Source organism: Drosophila subpulchrella, chromosome 2R, assembly GCF_014743375.2.
Source record: "Drosophila subpulchrella strain 33 F10 #4 breed RU33 chromosome 2R, RU_Dsub_v1.1 Primary Assembly, whole genome shotgun sequence".
In the NCBI taxonomy this organism is placed as follows: Eukaryota; Metazoa; Arthropoda; class Insecta; order Diptera; family Drosophilidae; genus Drosophila; species Drosophila subpulchrella.
The window spans coordinates 2,364,175-2,382,507 of NC_050611.1; the positions used below are offsets into that span (position 1 = coordinate 2,364,175).

The following is an 18,333-nucleotide window of genomic DNA, read 5'->3' on the forward strand; positions in this document are numbered from 1 at the left end:
TGTATCCTTGAATCAAGCGATTTTCCAACATAAACTACAATCTAGATTCTATACCGTCAATAATTATCGTTTGGGTATTTTAGCGCAGTTCGCCGGCGAGTGGGTGGATTTTGTGGCTAGCCCAAGTTGGCCATACTGGCGCAGGTGCGGTCACACTGTTTGCAATTCCACACACACCAGCGCGGGTTTTTCGCTGCACTAAATTGTATATTTAACGCAAAATAGCAGCAATTAATACAAACAAACGGTTGCACCAGACACCCGAAAGTGCCGGACATCCCACTGAACCGAAAACAGTGCCAATTCCACCGCGCCACTGCCCCAAATCACGTGATGAAAATCCGCCTGAAAAGTCGCCCTCGTCCGTGAAATGTAAGGCAGAGCAGTTTTTCCAACCAACTTTGGGCGGAGTGAGGAGTTCGAGTTTCGCAGTGCGAGCCCCCTTCATCGAATTTCGCTAATCGCGTTACAATCGGCTGACTATATACCCGGCGATGCCCCACCAAAATGTAAGACTCCGCGGGCGCGTGTCCTACGCCATAAATGCGCAATTCGGGGCCAATTAGTGGCTGTCTGAGGTGTCCTTTGGCCGCTCCTCCTGCTCCTGCGGCTCGTCCTCGCACGAAACAACCTCATTTGCAGGCCACAGACTTTGAACTTGCGACGCGCGTGTGCGTGCGATCGTGGAAAACAAAAGAAAAGCCCCCTGGCCGCACAAACAATAACAATAGCTCGGATCGCACACACTATCACCGATGCGAATACCAAACATGTTATCTGTGCCCCGGCTAATCTTCCTGGGCGCTCTGCTCGGCGCCTCCGTTTGCTGTGAGTTTCCCAGGGGCTCCGACAGTCCGAATCAGGTGCGAAACTAACCTAAAATCTCCCTCTGTACAGCCTCCCCCATTGAATTCGTGATGGACACCAGTCTAAACGGCTCCCGATCGGATCCTGCGACTGCTTCCCACCCTGGCAAGTGGCCACCGACGACCAAAGCGCCGGCGTTGAAGGCGCCGAACGGAACAGCTGGCCAGTCTTATCAATCGCCATCGTCGTCGCTGGCCGCTGATAACAGGAGCCACGACAACAACACCAACAATGGTAGCGCCGCGGCCATGCCGCTGCCGCAAGACGGCGACGGATCCGGAGCAGCTGCCACGGCTGTTGCCCCCCAGCTGCCCATCTACGTAGCTCAGCCGAGCTCCAAGAAACCAGAAAGTAAGTTTCAACGGAGAGCACACTGAAAGATAATGTACCCACAATACATGTGTAGGAAATTATCTGATTAACAAGAAGTTTTTGACTCAGACCCTTTCACTCTGTTTTCACAATCGAATGTTTTACTCATACTCGATTGGTTGACATTTTATTAGGCTTGCATTTATTTATAGTTCAAACTTTAAATAGAACCTCAAGTACCGTAGATAGTTTTTATATCATACAAAAAGTCTAAATATTAAAAAGGGAATGGGAATGGTTCCACCCAGAAGGACACTTTAATTTAAAACTATGCACATTATTTTAAGTTAAAGTAAACACAACTAAACTTGTTGTTTGATTGAGATAGTTTAGATTGAACTTGGTTTAGACAAATCTAGATTTATTGAACAACCTTTTGAATGTGTAGCATTAAAAGTTTCAAAAGTTTCCAAAATTTTTTTTGATTTCTTAACTTCATTTAAAATATAATAAATTGACTAGAACAGGAATATAAATTAAGGAAGGACTCCAAATTTCGTTGTAATATTTTTTAATCTTTTTACAATTGTTTTGATTTTATTGTGGTCTTTTCTCCGAGTGTATATCGCGTGACTGTAACACCTCAAAGACTCTGAATGCTTCTAAGAGGCCGTCTTCTTCTGCGCCTCCGCTTGTGGCTCCGATTCCGTTCCCATCTCGTGACGTCAGCTCGGTGTGGTGTCAATGAGCTGAGCCAGACAGCTCTCATGGCCCACTCCAACGCTGCCTGGCAGCAGACACCCCCACGTCTGGATGCATTTGCTTGCTGCACTCGGGCACTTGCAACTGCAGTCGGCGAAAAAAAAAAACAGAAAAAGCAGGCCTAAGCACTGGATTTTCGCAGTCGGGGGACGGAAAAACTGGTCGCATTGTCTGGCCCTCCACTTTGCACTTGTCTTCTCCGCGTCTGCTTTGTTAATGCTAAATGGTTTTGTTTTTGTTTCATCACGCTCTCGGCGGTGCCGGTGAATGTGGATGTCTGTCTGGGCGAGCGTGTGCCCGGCCAGGTGCCTCGGGGGCATGGTTATGGCGAATCCCAACTTATAGTCACAGCCGAAGGAGATGACAATCTGCGAGCGGTTGATTTATGGATCTCTGCGTTCTTTAATTAGTTAATTTCTGCCAGCACCTAATTGATTGATTTGCTTCAATCGGTGTCTGGGCATTTTCTTAATCTGAGAATTCAGGCTGTTGGTTAACAGAGCTTGGGGATGAGCTTTGTTTTTGTGATTTACTTGTTTATATAATGATTTTATGAATACCGTGGAAATGAACTTGCTTATACATGACTCCATTTATTTGCTGGGGTCTATGCATTAAAACTTTTCAACCTGCTGGAAGAGAATCACTATATATGGGCATTATCCCGATTTGTTGTAAACCTTTATTTATTTGAACATGCATGAGCTTCGGCTTTACATGCTTCAATAGTAAACTTATGAGTATTACCTTATTGACGTGCATGTGAGATATTTTTCTTCATGCATGTATATTTTTAAGTTTTTTAATGTCGTCAGCATTTTCTTTTCGAGGATAGTCTTTTTAAACCTTTATTTATATAAACAAGCATATGAGCTTCTGTTTTTCAAGCTTCAGTAGAAAAAATAATACCTTAATGACGTTATCAAATTCGGTGTAAGGGGTTTCTTTTTTAAACTAAAATCGTCTTACTTTGGCAATGGTAATTTGACCCTATTTTGGTGTACTCGAATAATTTAATTTTCCAAGAATCATAATGAAAACATTATTGAATAATGCATTTTTGTCTCCTTTGACCTTTAGAAAAGATCAAGTGCCACTGCGACATCTGCAAGGACTCCAACAACATTTGCGAGACGGACGGCTATTGCTTCACGTCGGTGGAGAAGAACGTCGATGGCACCATCGAATTCAGCTACAGGTGAGTTTCGTGCGCCTGAGGAGCAGGCCTTCGATTAGGTTAGCACTTGTCCCCCAGAGCAGCCAGTGTGAATATACATATCTGATCCGTATGACCTGCGATGCAGATGTCTGCACAAGTCGCAAATCTTTCCGCCGGGCCGCTCCATCTGGTGCAACGATGGCTTGCACGGCGGTCCCACGGTCCGTCCGGTGGGCCGGAGTGGCGCCCACGCCTGCTGCAAGGACAGAGACTTCTGCAACCGCTATCTGCGGCCGAAGACGAAGGACCAGCCGTCGAGCCCCTTGGATGGTCGGCATGTCGCTGTCGAAGGTTCGTGCGCTTCTGCACGTGATTCGCCCCTAAACCCTTTCCTCTCTGACTGCTCCCTCTTCTTTCTGTTCTCTCGCACGCCGTTCAAGAACAAGTTGCCCAAGTTTTGATCGATCCCCCACTTATGCAATGTTGAGTTGAAGTTTTGAAATGATCATAACCCGAAATGCAGAGCACTACTAATGATGACCTTCTGAAAACCAGAGCGGCGTTATACACATTGTTTTAAATATAATTATAATACTTTTATTGCTACTAACCAGACTGAAACTTCAATTAGCAACAAGCCGAAGGCAGCAACAACTACAGCAGAAGCAGAAGCAGCAGCAAACCAGCAACCAATGCCAAGCAATACTAATTTCGTTTAATTGTTATTTTTTCTCTATATCCCGATCGCTCCTTCGCTCCCTTCGGCCTCCACTCGCATATATCGAATACATTAAAATCCGTTTACATAATTGTGTACCGTGCTGTACGGTGACGTAGGTGCATTACTGTGAAATACAATATGCAGCGGAGTAAACCCCTTGAATGCCTCACTAGTAACGAAAAGTACAACTCGTTTAGGATTGAGTGCTGTAGAACTGATTTCTGCAATAAGAATGAACTTATGAAGAGGATATTTGAAAAAGGTACAGCCACATTCAAGTAACAACAACCACACAACCAACAACAATACAATTTCTCTCTTTAGTTTGCACACTTTCTCTAATTCACTTTGCCTAATTTAGCACTGCATCAATTTAATTAAAGTAATAACTATCAATAATCTGTAATAATATTTTGGTTTAGCTTAGTCAGTTTTTCTTTCAGGTGTGCACAACGCCTAAGTTTTGTCTCTTAAGTTTATTATTTACCTTAACTATTTGCACCTCTTCCGCTTTTTGGGCTCCCACCTCTCTTTTTTTTTTCCTTTTCACTGTTTTCTTTTCTCCTTGCTTTTCCCTGTGGCACAAACACACACTATAAATCTTATACGGAATCCAGCTTACACCTTATCTTAATAAATTACACGTATCTCTATGCATGCCAAAGTATCTTTGCAAATTCGAATCGTGTTAGTAGTTTGTAGATATGTGACTTTTCACTCAAGGGGTGAATTTGTATTTTGTCCTGGGAGCATTATCTTTTCACTATTCTGCTCTCTTTTTTCTAAAGAATCTGTGGTTGTCCTTGGACATGTCTCAATTTACAAAGTTTGTCCAGGACTATTTCGGTTTCTGTTTTAGCATCAGACTTCTGATATGTGTAAATGCTCCTTTATAAGTTATGATATTCCCCGAAATGATTTTTCTTCGCTGTGTTACTTGGCCTATTATCTTGGAACATACAGTCCAGTTCCGATTCTCACTTCAGTATGTTTTGTTTGACATTTAAAAAACATTCTTGAAGTTGCAACTTAAAACGCCTGCCACTGGCAAATTGTTTTAATTGTACTTCAATGGAAAATAATTCGTGGAAAGTGAAGCATGGAACTGGTCTGAACAACTAGTGTAGTAAGCCCCACCTCTCCCACATTTGGCAGTGGTTTTCCCCGTAATTCCCTGGTATTTTGATGGCCGACAGACTCTGCTTACTGCCTTTGCACCCGAAAACACAGTTGAATCCACCTGCTGCAGCTGAAAAAATCCACCCCAACCCCTATCCTGGCTGAGCTACCACCAAAAATAAATAAACAAAAGCTGCTGCTAAATTTGAGCTTGTAAGTGGTAACAAAAGCTGCTTCGTAACTGCACACCGCAACAAATACAACGAAAACAACTAGAACAACAAGTGCTAATCTCCTACTACCCGAAAACCTAGAACCTAATTTAGATGTAGACTAAAAAAGAACAGCTAACGCAACTTAGTAGATAAAAACAAACCCCAACTAAATATTATGTATGTAGATGCATAACAGACCAGTTGCCACCTGAAGATCCGACCTCGTGCAAATTAAATTCGGAGGCAGCCTCTTCACAGTGCTGTGCCGAAGATTATTGCAATACGCGTGAGAATTACAGTGGTGTTCTACCAGGTGAGACCAGCAATGCACCGCCCACAACACCAACGCCACCCCCACCACCACCACCACCCAACAATCCAACCACCAGCCATCGAAGCAGCCACGCCCATGCCATTGCACCACCTCATTTGCGAAGTTTTTTTGGTATACTCAAATTTGTAACACATTGAAATCACACAAGAAATACATACATACACGCGTAAGCATACCTGGCTAACACACACACACCTCGCACACCAACGCTTTCAGCGAACACACCATCCCACCCCAGTCTTCGTCCTTGTTCGTCCTTTGAGGGAAGAATAGGTATTGTAAACGTCGGACCCTGTTCCCAATTCGTTCTATTCAAGCAATTTCTTTTGATAGCCTTTTCAAATGCGCAATGATTATAATTTTTAGACTTTGAAATAATTTGACTAGAAATATTCATGAACAATCATTCTTAGTAAGCGGTTTTCCGAAAAAACAAGTCATATGCAATTATAGGAAAACAGTAAGATGATATTAAATGCCATATCTCTAAAAATTTTTTAAATTGATATAGCGATTATTAAAAACACTCACATATTATTACGAGTATAAAATATTTTATATCCTACCTCTAAAGATCTTGGAATTCTGAATTCTGATCTTGGGATTTTTTTAAGGAATTTAAGAAAGCAATGATTAGTAAAAGTTTTATATTCGAATACACGAATTGGGGATTTTGGATAGGAATGCGATTGGGAACAGGGTTTTATTTCGCTCCAATGTGTTGTTTCGTTGGCATGTCGTCCTTGTTTATACGTTGACTTTCCTTGCCACATCTCATGTAAATTGTACGCACCACATTGTTACCTTGTCTGTGGCCTCGTCTGCTGGCCAACCGCCCCACCAGCCCACAACCCCCACTCTCCACTCCCCACCCGTTATTCAGACCGCCACCTTTGCACCTGTCAACTGAGTTGGTGCCGCACCGTTCTGCGGGTTTGTCTGCTGACCTGACCTTTTGCGTCATCATCGTATTGACTTGTTAAAAACGCATTTAAGAAGGAAGTAAGCAAGGCATTTACCAGCAACAACAACCCCGTCTCAAGGGCCGTCGGCGGGAGGAGTGGGAGTTTCAAGAAGCCCTTGCAGACGGTGGCCTTGTTTGCCCCTCTTCCGCCCACTCCCCTGAATGTCTGTGACGGTGTGCGTGTGTATCTGTGTGTCTGCCCTTTTTCATTCATGTGCAATGCCGCTTTCAGAGCTGCAGTTGCAACTGCAAGTCGCAGTCAACGGTCTCTCATTTCATTCATTAATGGCCGCATTTTTTGCCCCGCAGTCTGCCGCTTTTTCATACTTATTACCCTAGCAGAAGTTCCATTAGCCCACTCAATATGCTGCTGCTTACCATTTTAGTTATATTGTAAAAAATGATACGAGGGTTTTGATGTCACGTTTCTAAAACTGATAATAATCCGTAAATACTAAAATTTTTCTTTTTTTATTTCAAGCAAAGTTTTTAGTTTTGATAATAGCGGATTATAATACGCTTTAGCAACTTAACACCAAAAACATTAATATCATTAATGTACAAAGTAGGTTATTTTACGCAAATCTTGACAATTTTTCAATCCAAATTAAATCGATTATTAGCTTAAACTCAAGATGTAACTTCTGATAGAGTATTCAAGCGGCAGTGCGGCATTATTATCCATATTGTTTTTCGTAGTTGTTCGCTCATTTCCATTGCACTTTTGTGTTTGTTCAGTGGGAGGTTGGTATGTCTGTATGAGTTAGTTCGTCTGCGGAATATCTCGTTTGGGACTGGGCTTGGATTTGGTTCGTTTTGTTTTATTGTAAACAGCCAAAAATTTAGTTTTTGTTTGTTAAGTTTGCTCTATTATTTAGTAGTTTTGAAGTAGATCCTAGGCTTGATGCCGTATGGTATGTGCAAAGGTTTGTAAATAACTGAAATTATTCATGTGCAGGTCAGTGCTGTTTTTGTAAATAAATTACTACATTTAAGTATTACTAACCGCTAACAGTGTTTGGAATGAGCTTTTGGGTTTGGATTTGGTTCGTTTCGTTTTTGCACCCTGATTTCTTACTGTTATCACGCACATTTACTTGTTAACGGCTTCCTGCATGCCACTTTCAACTGATTGACTAACATTCTGCATTCTATTTGTATTTATTTTCCATTAATTCGATCACATTTACATGAAGAACCCTTTGTCTGCCCTTAATAATGAAAGTGTCTGTGGATTCTGTCCAGATTACGTGCCACATCGTCTGACCAGCTGGGAGTTTGTGGCCATCATCCTGGGGGCCACCCTCATCATTTGCTTCACTGGCACCAGTACTTGGTACTACTGCCAACGTCGCAAGCGCTTGGCCAGCGGCAGGCCGTTTGCCAAGGAGGACTCCGTGTACGATCCCATACTAAATGGTAATACGACCATCCACGACATCATTGAGATGACCACCTCCGGTTCGGGTTCGGGTGAGTTCCATGGGGGAGTTTCCCAACTTCAATTTGGCCTAATTTCGTTTCCTCTCTTTTAGCTGGTCTACCCCTGCTGGTACAGCGTTCCATCGCGCGCCAGGTGCAGCTCTGTCATGTCATTGGAAAGGGACGCTTCGGCGAAGTCTGGCGTGGACGCTGGCGCGGAGAGAACGTGGCGGTAAAGATCTTCTCTAGTCGCGAAGAGTGCTCCTGGTTCCGCGAGGCGGAAATCTATCAGACGGTAATGCTTCGGCACGAGAACATTTTGGGCTTCATAGCTGCGGACAACAAGGGTGAGCCCATCTGCGTTTTCTCTGAGGGATTCCATAAATGCTTACCTTTTTTAATTATTTTTTCGTACAGACAATGGAACTTGGACACAGTTGTGGCTGGTAACCGACTACCATGAGAACGGATCGCTCTTTGACTATCTAACCACGCACACGGTGGACACCAACACCATGCTAAACATGTCGCTGAGTATTGCCACTGGACTGGCCCATCTGCACATGGACATTGTGGGAACCCGCGGCAAGCCCGCCATTGCCCATCGCGATCTCAAGTCTAAGAACATACTGGTCAAATCAAACCTGAGCTGTGCTATTGGGGATTTGGGCCTGGCCGTGCGCCACGTGGAAAAGAACGACTCGGTGGACATACCCTCCACTCATCGCGTGGGTACCAAGCGCTATATGGCACCAGAGGTGCTGGACGAGAGCATGAACGACCAGCACTTCGACTCGTACAAGCGGGCGGATGTTTACGCCTTTGGTCTGATCCTTTGGGAGATTGCACGTAGATGCAACATGGGCATGATCTACGACGAGTACCAACTGCCGTACTACGATGCCGTGCAGCCAGATCCCAGCATTGAGGAGATGAAGAAGGTAACTTTTTGATTTAAAATAAGGAGAGAATCGATTTGACTAACTTTTTATAATTTCCCTTGAGGTGGTTTGCATTGAAAAGAGCCGTCCTAACATTCCAAACCGCTGGCACGCATCCGATGTGCTCCACAATATGGCCAAGGTTATGAAGGAGTGCTGGTATCCCAATCCTGTGGCCCGCCTAACGGCGCTGCGCATCAAAAAGACACTTGCTAGCATCAGTGTGGAGGACAAGGTCAAGAACTGATTGTGGCTCTAGTTTGAGGAGTAGCCCCCGTGGCCCGTCCCGTGGGATCGGGGGGAGACATACATTAGTAACCTGTAACCTGGCCCCGTGTTACCTTAAATGTCCTGGCAGCGCCTGCCAAGCAGTTCCAGAAACCCGTTAAGAAATGAAATACAAAGAAAATTGTAAATATTAAGCGCTAACTCATCCTTAACGTTTTCAATACTTTGCTTTGTTTCCGAACGAGCTCGTTATTAGTTTTGTGTTTACACCAGCCCAAACTATTGTACATAACCTTCGTTGACATTTTCGCTGAGATTTGCTTGTTTCCGGGCAGCGTGAGCAAAGCGGCGCGCCAAAGGGAACTGCCGCACTGCCATTAGAGCTACCAATTAGGGCCTAGTTATAGACCGACAAACAAACACGTTATATACACAATACATATTTTTTATAAATCGTGTTCGCGAAAGAGAATCCAGCAAACAAAATGATAAATACAAAACGATAAATACAGTAAGACTTTGTCAAGACTGAGCAGCAGTGGAAAGCAGTGAGAACCAGATGCAAATCGCGGGCAGTTTTTTGCCCGCAACATAGAAAGTATACAAAACACCCACAACCAGATCATTAGCAGAGAAGATTATTAACAATTTTAGGCATAAAGTTGACAAACTCAGGAAACCGTAACGTAAAAGTAAAATTTAAAGAATCAAACAACTTGGTGCGCCGCCTGCTCACGTACAGCTTGCCATGCCCACGTCGCTATTGCTGCTGCTGTGCCTCCCTAGCTTTATATATACCAAGCCCTTCTCCCCAAGTATAAGCCCATATTGCTGGAAGAGCTTCTTTTTAAGTTCTAACTATTTTAAATTGTCTACACCAAAACTCTCGACCCTGGCAATCAACCAAATCTTGTTGCATGTTCTTCCTTTTTGTTATTTCATCTAAACATACGTCGCATTTCAAGCTGTCCCTTTATTGATTCTGCTCATTTTTAACCAAAGCTTGTTCTTCCTATTTTATTGTAGCCATAAAAATAAAGCAAAGTAAACAAAACTATAAAATAATAAAACAAAATATATGGTATATTTATATATGAACTGTATACTATACTTGCTTCGATTGTAAATTCTAAGGAACTAATTGTTTCGTGAACAAATTTAAACCACTAGTTTAAGTCTGTGCGCACACCGTTCGGTGTGCTTATTCCGGGTAATACAATATGTTTAACATCATATATTAATTAATTTCGTACATCAAATGCCATAAAGCTGAATGAGTCCATTATCAATGTATACCTGTACACACAATCCATTACCAGAATGCAATAGTAGTTTCAACACAACCCATGTTTCCTTAAACCATCAACACACGCCAGCTGAGAGATTAAAGTAAACATTAATTAACATTTTAATCATTTCGATGTAAGTTACAAGTAAGAGCTTGTATGAGCAGTGCATGCAAGATTGTAATTAGGGTTATGATTATATAGTACCTACATATTGTTATTTTTTCGGTCTGCGAAATTTACTTTCCTATTTTAATTTAAGCTTACTAAAGTTAATCATTTCCTGTACGAACACAATCGATTTCATTGGGAAACAAATTAAAACAATGTTTTTAGCTGTATTCGCGTATGTATATTAGTTTTTGAAACTATTCCTGTAATTGTAAAATCTGTATATAGTCTGTGCGTGCAAGTCAAACAAAGAGCGATTGATTGATGTTTGACTTTGTTCCAAGCTAAGTTTAAGCCGAAAGTTGTTTTTAAGAAAAAACCCCGAAAACAACCTCCGATGTGGGGCACTTCCTACAACCCACAACCTTAGTCCCTGATCCAAACCAAAAACAACTTTAAAAACAACTGAGTTTAAGATTCAATTAAAACCGAAGAACACAAAATACACAAAAGACTTTATCAATGCGCAAAAACATAAAAAAATTAATTTTACAAAAAAGAAATCCTATTTTGCTGGCAAAACATTATTTTGGTTCCAAATTTCAAAGATTTCAAGAACTAAAACGATGCACTTTGTGCGATTTATGTTAGGCTCAAGTAAGCGAAAAGTGTCTCAGCCATAATGTTAAGAGCGAAAGCATTTGTAATGTGTATTAATCGTAATGGATTGGATCTTGAGAGATATATAGAAAGGAAAAGAGATGGAGAAAGAGAGAGCAGGAATGATTTACTTGGGTGTAATGTTAAAAACAAAAGCGTTGAAAGTGTAAACAGAGTCTAACTTTTAGCTTTAAGCTGCGTTTTTACTGGCACTTTAAATAAAATACAAAAATAAAACCAACCGAAAATATTTGTAAAAGAACTAGCCTTGTTTATAATTATATCATCACTAACCTGGCGTATACTTAATTAATCTACTAAATAGTTATGTTGTGGGCTCTGAAGAATATTCAATTAATTTTTTTGAGTATATTTTGGGCTATTCATATTTGTTATTGTTCTTGGGCCCTTGGCTGTTGTGTTCCAAGTGTTTGCAATCTCACAACGTTCGGAAAAAATGGCTGCATGCATATTATATTTCATTATAACTGCCTTGGGCGTCGACTGGTGGGAAAAATGTGCATCCCTGCTGTTTTGAATATGTTTTGTATAAGCAAAAATATTAGTTACTTCCAGGTTACTATGGGTAAGTACACAATGTTGAACAGTGAATTTGTGGTCTTACCTTTCGTATCTTTTTACTTAGTAAGGACTTGTGAACAAGTAATGATAAGATAAAATGCAGATCTTTGCTCATTTATTTATTGTATTCGATTTACATTTAGACGTGAAACGATTTAATTGTTAGAATATGGTAAAATTGCATTGGAATACTCTTCTTTCTGTTAATAACATTGAATGCCTCAGTCAGTATATTTGGATAGTCTCTACTAAAAACACATTTAGATATCTAAGATCGTTTGAGTAATAATAAATATTGATATGCATATTATATAAATCCAAATGCTCTATGCAACAGCAATTTGATCTCGATATGTATTCGTTTAACAATTGGATATGTTGCAATATTTTAATAAATCCTAGGAATAGCTGCATTTCAATCAGTTATCAGGTTCATTTTCGGTTTGGCTGTTTTCTTTTCCTGAGCTCTGCTACCGAAGGACTTAGATCTTTAATTGCGGCGATGCTAGAAAAATGATGATAATAATACAATAAAATTGTTTTAGTGATATTATAGGGATAGTTACCTCTGCTCCCACCATATCCACGCAGTCGAAGGCATCGCGAAAATAGCCACAGCTGAGCTTAATGGCTGCCCGATGGTGCAATCGCTGCTGCTGGCAGCACATGCCACTAAAAATTTAATTCAATTTGTAGACCTCCTTTAAGTATTCTGCATTCCCGTGGACTTACTTGATCACCTGGCAGTCGCTGCTGCTGCTGCACTCACTGCCCAGCGGTTGCCTCTGCTTCAGCCCGAATATGTCCTCCAGCAGCGAGGTGGCCCCTCCCGACTCCGCGTCCGACTCGCACCGCCAGACGCCCTCCTGGGCGACCAGCATGCACACCGTACCCTGTGGACAGTCTGCATGTCGCTGGCACAAGTCCCGCTGTCGTCCGAACACATAAACGCATTTGCCTTCTGCAGAAAATGTTGTTCATCCAACAAAAGTAGGTATAAATATTATTATTATCTATTACTATGTTTATGCTATGAATTTCATGCATTCTCCAATGCATGAAATTGTAATAGCCCCTGTTTATACAACACAGAGAAATTCATGAAATGATATTAGTAAAGCTGTCAGATTTGTCGAATTTGATATAGAGCTTTACAGAGTAGTAGGCTGTGAAGTAGGCAGTACCTCAGCATTTCGTAAGTTGGGACTGAATTCATAGTCAACTTTCGTGTGTTATCGAATTCATGAAACGGTGTTTATGCACACACGAATTTGCTCATTTCATGAATTGATTTCATGAAATAGGCATAGCATAAACACAGTATATAAAGGATTCTAAGCAATATTGCCGAATCGATATTGCTCTAATATGGCGATTTAAATCACTGAAAAACACTGTTTTAAAATTTTGTAATTCAAATGTGCTGGCCACTCTCATATTTTTCCCCATAAATACAAAATTTTTCAGTCGCGTTTGGGGGGTCAAATGTCCTTTCAGACCATAAGTTTGTTTGCCAACATTGCTTACAATTTAGTTCCCCTACGATTTTTAGACCCATCTTTGTGGCAAATATACAAGAAGAGAGAACGCTGTGGTCCAGTGCCTCGACTATCAGATACCCGCTAATAACATATATATTCACCTTCAAAGGGTTGCGAAAAACATCGATGCTGACATTTTTATCTACATTACATTTTTTCAATCTACACTTTGCACTTTCATTGCATTGACCGTGTTCTTTAAGATACCTAATACTCCGATTTCAACAATTTTGGTCGCTCCGGTAGGTATTAACGAGCAAAATGAACTAAATTATTTTTAATTAATTCTAAAAATGTAGGTGTCACCAACTGCCAGTGTGTGGGCGCGACACCTTGCTTATATAAACTTGAGCTGCGCAAGAATCTCTAGAATCTACATGCTTAAACCCAACTTTCTAGCTTTTATAGTTTCCGAGCTCTCAGCGTTCATACGGACGTGCGGGCAGAAGGTCAGACGACTTGTTTAGTAAATAAATACACTTTATAGGTTTGGAAACGCTTTCATACACCTTAAACATACTTTTCGACGAATACAACATACCCTATTACTCTAAGAGCGACGCGTGTAAAGATTTGAAGAAATATAATAAAACATATTTAGTTGGTTTTAGCACTAATCAAAGCTTTGTTATTTTGAGATCCTTTGTAATTTATGGTATGTTTACGGTTTCATTATTTGATGCTTGCATATCTCCGGTTCCACGCACTCTTTATAGCTAATAACAGGTATCTGATAGTCGAGGCACTGCAATGCAGAGTTTTCTCTGGTTTCTTTTATTTCCTACCAAATCTACGGGTAATAGGACACCCCTCAGCTAATGTATTTCGATACTCAAAGAAAACTATTAGTTGGTACAAACGCTTTTCTGCGCATTACGGGAAGCTTAAATATAGTATTGAGTGCAAAAGCGTAGGATGTTGCGCAGCGGCAACGCAATTAGTCCAACTTACCTCCGTATGTGTTGACGCAGACCCCGGAGGGACAGCAGTCCTCGTTGAGGAGACAGGCGCGGTCGGCGCAGGGCGTGTCCTCAATCAGCGGCTCCACAATTCCGTAAACTTCTGTCTGTTGGCGCATCTGTGGGGATGGTCGAATGCGGTGGCAATTAGAGCGGCATTTGTTCAGTATACGCGGCGTATGCGTTATATTCCCCCCCCCATGCAGTGCAACGGTTGGTTATCAATAACGCTGACACTTGTCGTGCGTTAATTAATTTCAGTTTCTCTGTGAACTCTGAACTTTTCCCTTGATTGAGACCCGTTAGCCAAGTGGCCAATAAAAGCATACAAGAATACCGGCTCCAATTTCAATTTGCTACAAAACACTGCGCCAAATGCCTTCGGCTGTTTGTGGCCTGCCAACATGGCGTATACGAATCAAAATGTGCACGAGCCAACCGACTTTTCGACAGTGATGTTGAGTTAAGCTGGAAGTTATGCCTTAGGCATGGAGTATTTGTTAAATTTTTTTTGCATTCAAAGATACCCAGGTCATTAAGATGAAACGTGTTGAGCGCAGTATGCTGACAATTTAAAATTTTTATTTGGGAAACTAATTCCGGTTGACTCTAAAAAAGCATACTTTTAATTTCTACAAAATGGCCTACACCATTTTCCCCGTTAAGTGTTTATTTAACGTATTTAACGTTTTGATTAATGAAATTTTATATAAATTTCACTTTATTCTGTACACAGCCTGCAAACATTTTATAAGTTATATTCTGTACGATCCCAAAAGAATACTTGAAAGTGTCTAAGCATTTTCTTTAGCATTTTGTAAGCTTTTTTAAAACATAATTTAATAAATCTTATAAACAATTTTTAAATTGTAAATTTTTGTTAAATTTCCTTTGGGGAGGTATTTGTGTTTCTTTACTAATAAATCCATATTAGGATTGCATCTTTATTTTCTGCAGGCAAGTGGTATCAATTCTTGTCAGCGGCTTACCCCCTGCACCATAGTTCCGCCCTGCAATTACTTGCAATTACACCCACCACACTCACCTGTTGTGGCGGAGGATGCGGTTGGCGCTGCTCCTGCTCGGCGGCGGCATACGGGCCAAGGTAATCGTTGAGGCCCTGATCTCCGGCGACGGGAAACGGGGCTCTGCGGTGCATCAGGTTGCGCGAATCGCGTCCGTAGAGGGCGCGCTGCCAGGCGTTTCCGGAGGAGAACGAAGAGGAGGAGGTGGCAAGCGAGGGGTCCAGCTGATGGGCCAGGCCCAGGAGCAGCAGCAGGGCTGCCCACCTCGGAATGTTGCTCATGGCGGCCAAGTTAGTAGTACATCATTGTCCGTGGAATGCCCGTTCCTGATGCCTCTTGCCTGCTGCCCGGCGAACTGTGAAAACGAAAACCGGGTATCGCTTAATTAAAACGTATGCCTGCCCGGGAGTCGACTGCTGCCCTGCGGGACGAGCAAATTTCCGTGTACATGCGCTCGAATGAAATCGCTGCCTCCTAGCCCGGAGTCCCATTCATGGTTCCGTTACCGGTTCCTGGCCGTATCCCTGTCAGGCGGCTCATTAAAATTGTCGGCTTGCTTTTAGTGTTATTACCGGCTGTGCCTTAATTTATGTATATCCAGACTGCGTGCCTCGTAGCCCATTTTTATTGCCGGATGAAAGCCGTAAGGGGCACGGGTCATACATCAAACTTCGCTTATTATCTACTTCATTCACGTAAGCCAGATTTGACAATGAACCTCGCGCCAAATTAAGCCAAGTTAGCAAGGAAATTATTTTCAAGTAATTGCCTTTTAAGTTTAATATTTCCCCAAAAACCTTTTAAAGTGGAATTATGTTCTTGGGCCCGCCTAGGGGAATACAAAAACTCTAAGTGAAATTTTCCTTTCATTTTAAAAATGTATGTTGAGTGTATTCAGCTTCGTGATGGCTTCCCCTGAGAAAGGTAATTAAAACAATTTATGTAAAAGCTTCTAGCAAATTAATTTGTAGTTTCAACATTCATGTTCTTGGTCCCTTTGTTTTCTCTTCAATTTATACTAATATGTTTGAGTAGTAAGCCTGATTTGGCTTTAACCGAAATTGAACAGAAGGTTCAATATAATTGCCTACTTATTGGGGTGGCAATCTATCTTATTGTCCAGCTGCATTGCTTCCGAAGTAGCTATCCTTAATGGCTGACAATGAATTTCAGGCTTTGACCTTCTATAAATGGTCTATTGGCAACAGTTGTTGGCGCTCCTCCATAAATAAGTAAATGAGCGAAAGGCTGTTGACACACCAAAGGCCAAGGAAAACATTTCCCGGCTGTCGCATAAAGTCTTCCGGCGTGGGAGTGCAATTCCATTAATGATCCTGCTTTTGAAGGTGGCACAGGCAAATGGAGTAGCCTTAGAACAAGTCCTTTCCTCGGCTCTCCTTTAGCAATTTGTTAATTACTTTTTCTTTTTTTACTTTCACCGGACGAGGCCCGTCAAAGTTCTCATCCTTTAAGTTCGCGGGACTGTTGCCTGGCATTTCGCCCCTTTTCAGTGGAGGACAGTAATTACAATTAACCATCCATAGCCGGTTATCAAATCTCCACTAATTGCGTTTTTACCCAAAAAAGGGCTCGCTTTCGGTTGCCAGGTATGGAAATAAAAACTGATCCACGTGTTCCTTGATTTTTTAACTTGCCAAATTGCCGTTGACGCATCTGAGGTTTGGGTCCTTATCAGGTCGAAAGTCTCAAACTGCTATTTCCAGCGGAGGCAAAACTTCGCCCTCCGTCCATTCGATACGCTGAATGTGGCTAATTGCTTTGGGGCCACTCGAAAGTTTTGCAATTTGTTAGTTTTTCTGTTATATTTTACACAATTGACCAAACTTTGCCAATGATTGGTAGAAAGTTTACAAGCGCTTAAGCGATGAGTTGATTAAAGTTCCCTAATTGAGCATCAACTTGGGCCGGAAGTTGACCTTTTCTAAGAAATATGCTTTGTGCGGACTTTGGCAACTAAAAACCAGCTTCTCACCAGGATTTAAGTTGGTATCTTCGTCATTAAGCTTTTGAAACATAACACGTTTATGCAATGATGATAACAGAAAGGCAATTTAATGAATTAAATACTAGGCAATTACCATTATCATAATAAAGTTAATGGTAGCATACAGTGGGTAAAAATTACCTATCGCATCATAAAATTATAGATTATGGATAATCGGAAAATAATTAAATTTATACCAAAAATGGTAGTTAGATTTCTGAAATAAATTTAATAAGAACATTATCAACATTTAAATTAATGTAAGTTCTAAAAGAATATGAAATATTTATTGTCGGTCGAAAAATTGTAACACATTTGCCCCTCAGTTTTCGTTGTGTTTTTGGTATAAATTTCACTACAAATAACATATAGAAATTTTTTAAATTTCCTAAGATGTCTCCAGCTCCACCATAATCAACCAAGGGTAATTACAAGCAGTAAAGCTAAAATGAAGTGGAAGGCTACCCAATATTCCATAGTATCAGCTTAAGCCTTACTAGATAAAGAGCTTGAAATAGGTTGTAAAATAACCCTTTCCAAAATGGCTTATAATTACTCGGCACTTTGACGCCAATGATATTCCTTTTATGCCGTATCCTGTTTCCAAAACTAAGCCAAAACTCGAGGGGGAAAATCGACCAAAGAACGGTTACGAAAATACCGCCCTCGCTTGAAATTAGACCGTCGTACGACAGAGTGTTCATTTCGACACGCCCCCAGATGCACTTAAAGTGCAGCTGCCTCGCCCTTAAGTTTCAGCCAGGACAGATTCGCTGATGCCAGATACGATACACGTGTCAGGTTGCACTTTCACTTTCACTTTCGCCGCACGCTCCGTTTGGATTGGGATGGGAGTGGATGGGTGCTCTGTGGCACGCAACATACCTGCTGGCTGCTCGTCCTGTCGGCTACTGACTCTCTGACTTGGCTCAAACAACACCTGTCGGCTAGCTGCCGCCACGGAGCTTTTGGACCCCAAAGCTTTCGGTTGGAGTTTTATGAATTAAGTGTGTTTGTGGCGCACCGAAAGCTCCTAGGAATCAATTTTAATGAAGAATACCCCTATATGTATGCGTATCAAGTCGGTTCGGATTTGTGGCCATGACGTCACTGTGATTTG

General features: G+C 41.6%; 2 protein-coding genes across 4 annotated transcripts; one reads left to right on the forward strand and one right to left on the reverse strand.

Moving 5' to 3' along the window:
• Positions 1-140: 140 nt before the first annotated feature.
• On the forward strand, positions 141-9,647 carry LOC119549417 (TGF-beta receptor type-1). Of its 3 annotated transcripts, none has more exons than XM_037857488.1 (8): positions 141-828; positions 898-1,218; positions 3,022-3,139; positions 3,246-3,451; positions 7,699-7,926; positions 7,989-8,222; positions 8,293-8,816; positions 8,881-9,647. In XM_037857488.1, the coding sequence occupies exons 1-8, from the start codon at positions 756-758 to the stop codon at positions 9,061-9,063; spliced, it is 1,887 nt and encodes a 628-aa protein (XP_037713416.1). In that variant the 5' UTR covers positions 141-755; the 3' UTR covers positions 9,064-9,647. The 3 variants fall into 3 exon arrangements, with proteins under 3 accessions (XP_037713416.1, XP_037713417.1, XP_037713418.1); XM_037857489.1 differs by lacking the exon at positions 3,246-3,451 and adding an exon at positions 3,938-4,083 and having other exon boundaries at positions 142-828; XM_037857490.1 differs by lacking the exon at positions 3,246-3,451 and adding an exon at positions 5,341-5,468 and having other exon boundaries at positions 142-828.
• A 2,118-nt stretch (positions 9,648-11,765) lies between these two features.
• On the reverse strand, positions 11,766-18,127 carry LOC119549932 (prohormone-3). Its single transcript, XM_037858309.1, has 6 exons — positions 18,099-18,127; positions 15,229-15,563; positions 14,176-14,302; positions 12,416-12,644; positions 12,250-12,355; positions 11,766-12,188 (listed from the first exon to the last, which is right to left on the reverse strand). Exons 2-6 carry the CDS (start codon positions 15,487-15,489, stop codon positions 12,174-12,176), a joined length of 738 nt encoding a protein of 245 aa, XP_037714237.1. The 5' UTR covers positions 15,490-15,563; positions 18,099-18,127; the 3' UTR covers positions 11,766-12,173.
• Positions 18,128-18,333: the final 206 nt, after the last annotated feature.

Bases quoted from the DNA above. Each gene is read 5' to 3' on its own strand.
- LOC119549417 (XM_037857488.1), top strand. From the start codon at position 756: ATGCGAATACCAAACATGTTATCTGTGCCCCGGCTAATCTTCCTGGGC. The intron at 829-897 runs GTGAGTTTCCCA...CCCTCTGTACAG, and splicing joins GCTCGGCGCCTCCGTTTGCT to CCTCCCCCATTGAATTCGTG. The intron at 1,219-3,021 runs GTAAGTTTCAAC...TTTGACCTTTAG, and splicing joins GAGCTCCAAGAAACCAGAAA to AAAAGATCAAGTGCCACTGC.
- LOC119549932 (XM_037858309.1), bottom strand. From the start codon at position 15,489: ATGAGCAACATTCCGAGGTGGGCAGCCCTGCTGCTGCTCCTGGGCCTG. The intron at 14,303-15,228 runs GTGAGTGTGGTG...CCATCCCCACAG, and splicing joins CGCATCCTCCGCCACAACAG to ATGCGCCAACAGACAGAAGT. The intron at 12,356-12,415 runs GTAAGTCCACGG...TTAAATTTTTAG, and splicing joins AGCGACTGCCAGGTGATCAA to TGGCATGTGCTGCCAGCAGC.